This window comes from Neopelma chrysocephalum, unplaced genomic scaffold (genome assembly GCF_003984885.1).
Source record: "Neopelma chrysocephalum unplaced genomic scaffold, ASM398488v2 Primary Assembly neopelma1_377, whole genome shotgun sequence".
NCBI classification, from domain to species: domain Eukaryota; kingdom Metazoa; phylum Chordata; class Aves; order Passeriformes; family Pipridae; genus Neopelma; species Neopelma chrysocephalum.
In genome coordinates this window covers 19,331-20,663 of record NW_020898041.1, presented here as the reverse complement: position 1 = coordinate 20,663, position 1,333 = coordinate 19,331, and the positions used below count along the sequence as shown (strand labels likewise).

The 1,333-nt window shown below is 35.6% G+C and overlaps 1 protein-coding gene across 1 annotated transcript; it reads right to left on the bottom strand.

Moving 5' to 3' along the window:
- Positions 1-339: 339 nt before the first annotated feature.
- On the bottom strand, positions 340-1,239 carry LOC113979039 (myosin-1B-like; the record flags this gene model as incomplete). Its single annotated transcript, XM_027706475.1, has 2 exons — positions 340-635; positions 1,144-1,239. Coding segments are annotated over 2 exons (249 nt in total), but the record flags the coding sequence as incomplete, so codon positions are not given.
- Between the last annotated feature and the right edge of the window lie 94 nt (positions 1,240-1,333).

The following is a 1,333-nucleotide window of genomic DNA, read 5'->3' as shown; positions in this document are numbered from 1 at the left end:
TCTTATTCTTTGGACAGAGCAATTGAGTTAATATCTATTGTATTCCTAAAGCAACTGTTATAAGGGATTATTATATTCTCTTGCAAAGAAATAATGACTTGCCACATTAGGAAGTATTAGATGAAATTCTATGGTGAGAACAAAGCAGGATGTCGGATTAGATCACTTCAACAGTGGCTGAAACACTTTGAAAATACCTGAAGCAAGATTTTTAATTGGATAAATAAGTTTAAATAAGTAAGGAAAAATGTAAATATAGAATGAGAATAAGAATTAAGAAATAAGAATAAAAAATAAGAATTCGGGGTAATGATTAAAATACAACACAACTTCTCATTATTTAAATGGGAAAAGCTCTACAATTTTTATTTTCTAGGCATTAATTATCTAGATATTGATGAAGGACTAAGCAGTGATTACAAAATAAAAGTGATAGAATGTCACATTTTTGCAACTCTCTCACTTTACAGCACTGGCGTCATTTACTCTTCACTTTCTGCCCTCTTGCCAATTTCCCGGCTCTTCACTCGGAGCTTGTTGACCTGTGACTCTGCAATGTCAGCCCGTTCCTCGGCTTCCTCCAGCTCGTGCTGGATCTTGCGGAACTTGGAGAGGTTGACATTGGAGAGCTCCTCCTGGAGATTTGAAGAAACATAAAATAGGCTTGAAAACATTTAATGATAGTCCTACTGTAACACTGCCCTTAACATGCTGTGGCACTTTCCTTTTTAATGATGAAAAATACCCCTAGGACTATGAGTTAGTATGCAATTCTCTCTAATACTTCTAGGAGGAATCCAAGGAAATAGATTAAATGCTAAATGTTTAGATGGTTAGTAAGACATACCAAGAACCTAGCTCTAAATACGAAGTGCTAGTGCACTATGGAATTTTTGAATGATTATATATAATTGCAGTTATTTCCATTAAATCATGTTCCAGTTATTTACTGCTATAAAATGATATATTACAATTTTTGAAGGTGATTTGTTTTCTGTTAGGCAGAAATATGAAATAAAGAAAATGAAAGGACACAGAGCCCTGCTCCCACAATGTTGAACATGGTTTAAATAGAGGGGAAAACACCAACACAGAATTCCACATCCACCTGGATAAAGACTGACTTCACACATCAATACTTACAGCCTCCTCAGCCTGTCTCTTGTAGGATTTCACCTTCATTTGCAGCTTGTCCACCAGATCCTGCAGCCTGAGAACATTCTTCCGGTCTTCCTCAGACTACAGAGAATAGCAAGTAACAGAAAACCCTGTTTACATCGTTCTCTAAATTTCATAAATGTGAAACAGAGGGAATAATATAGTTTATGGAACA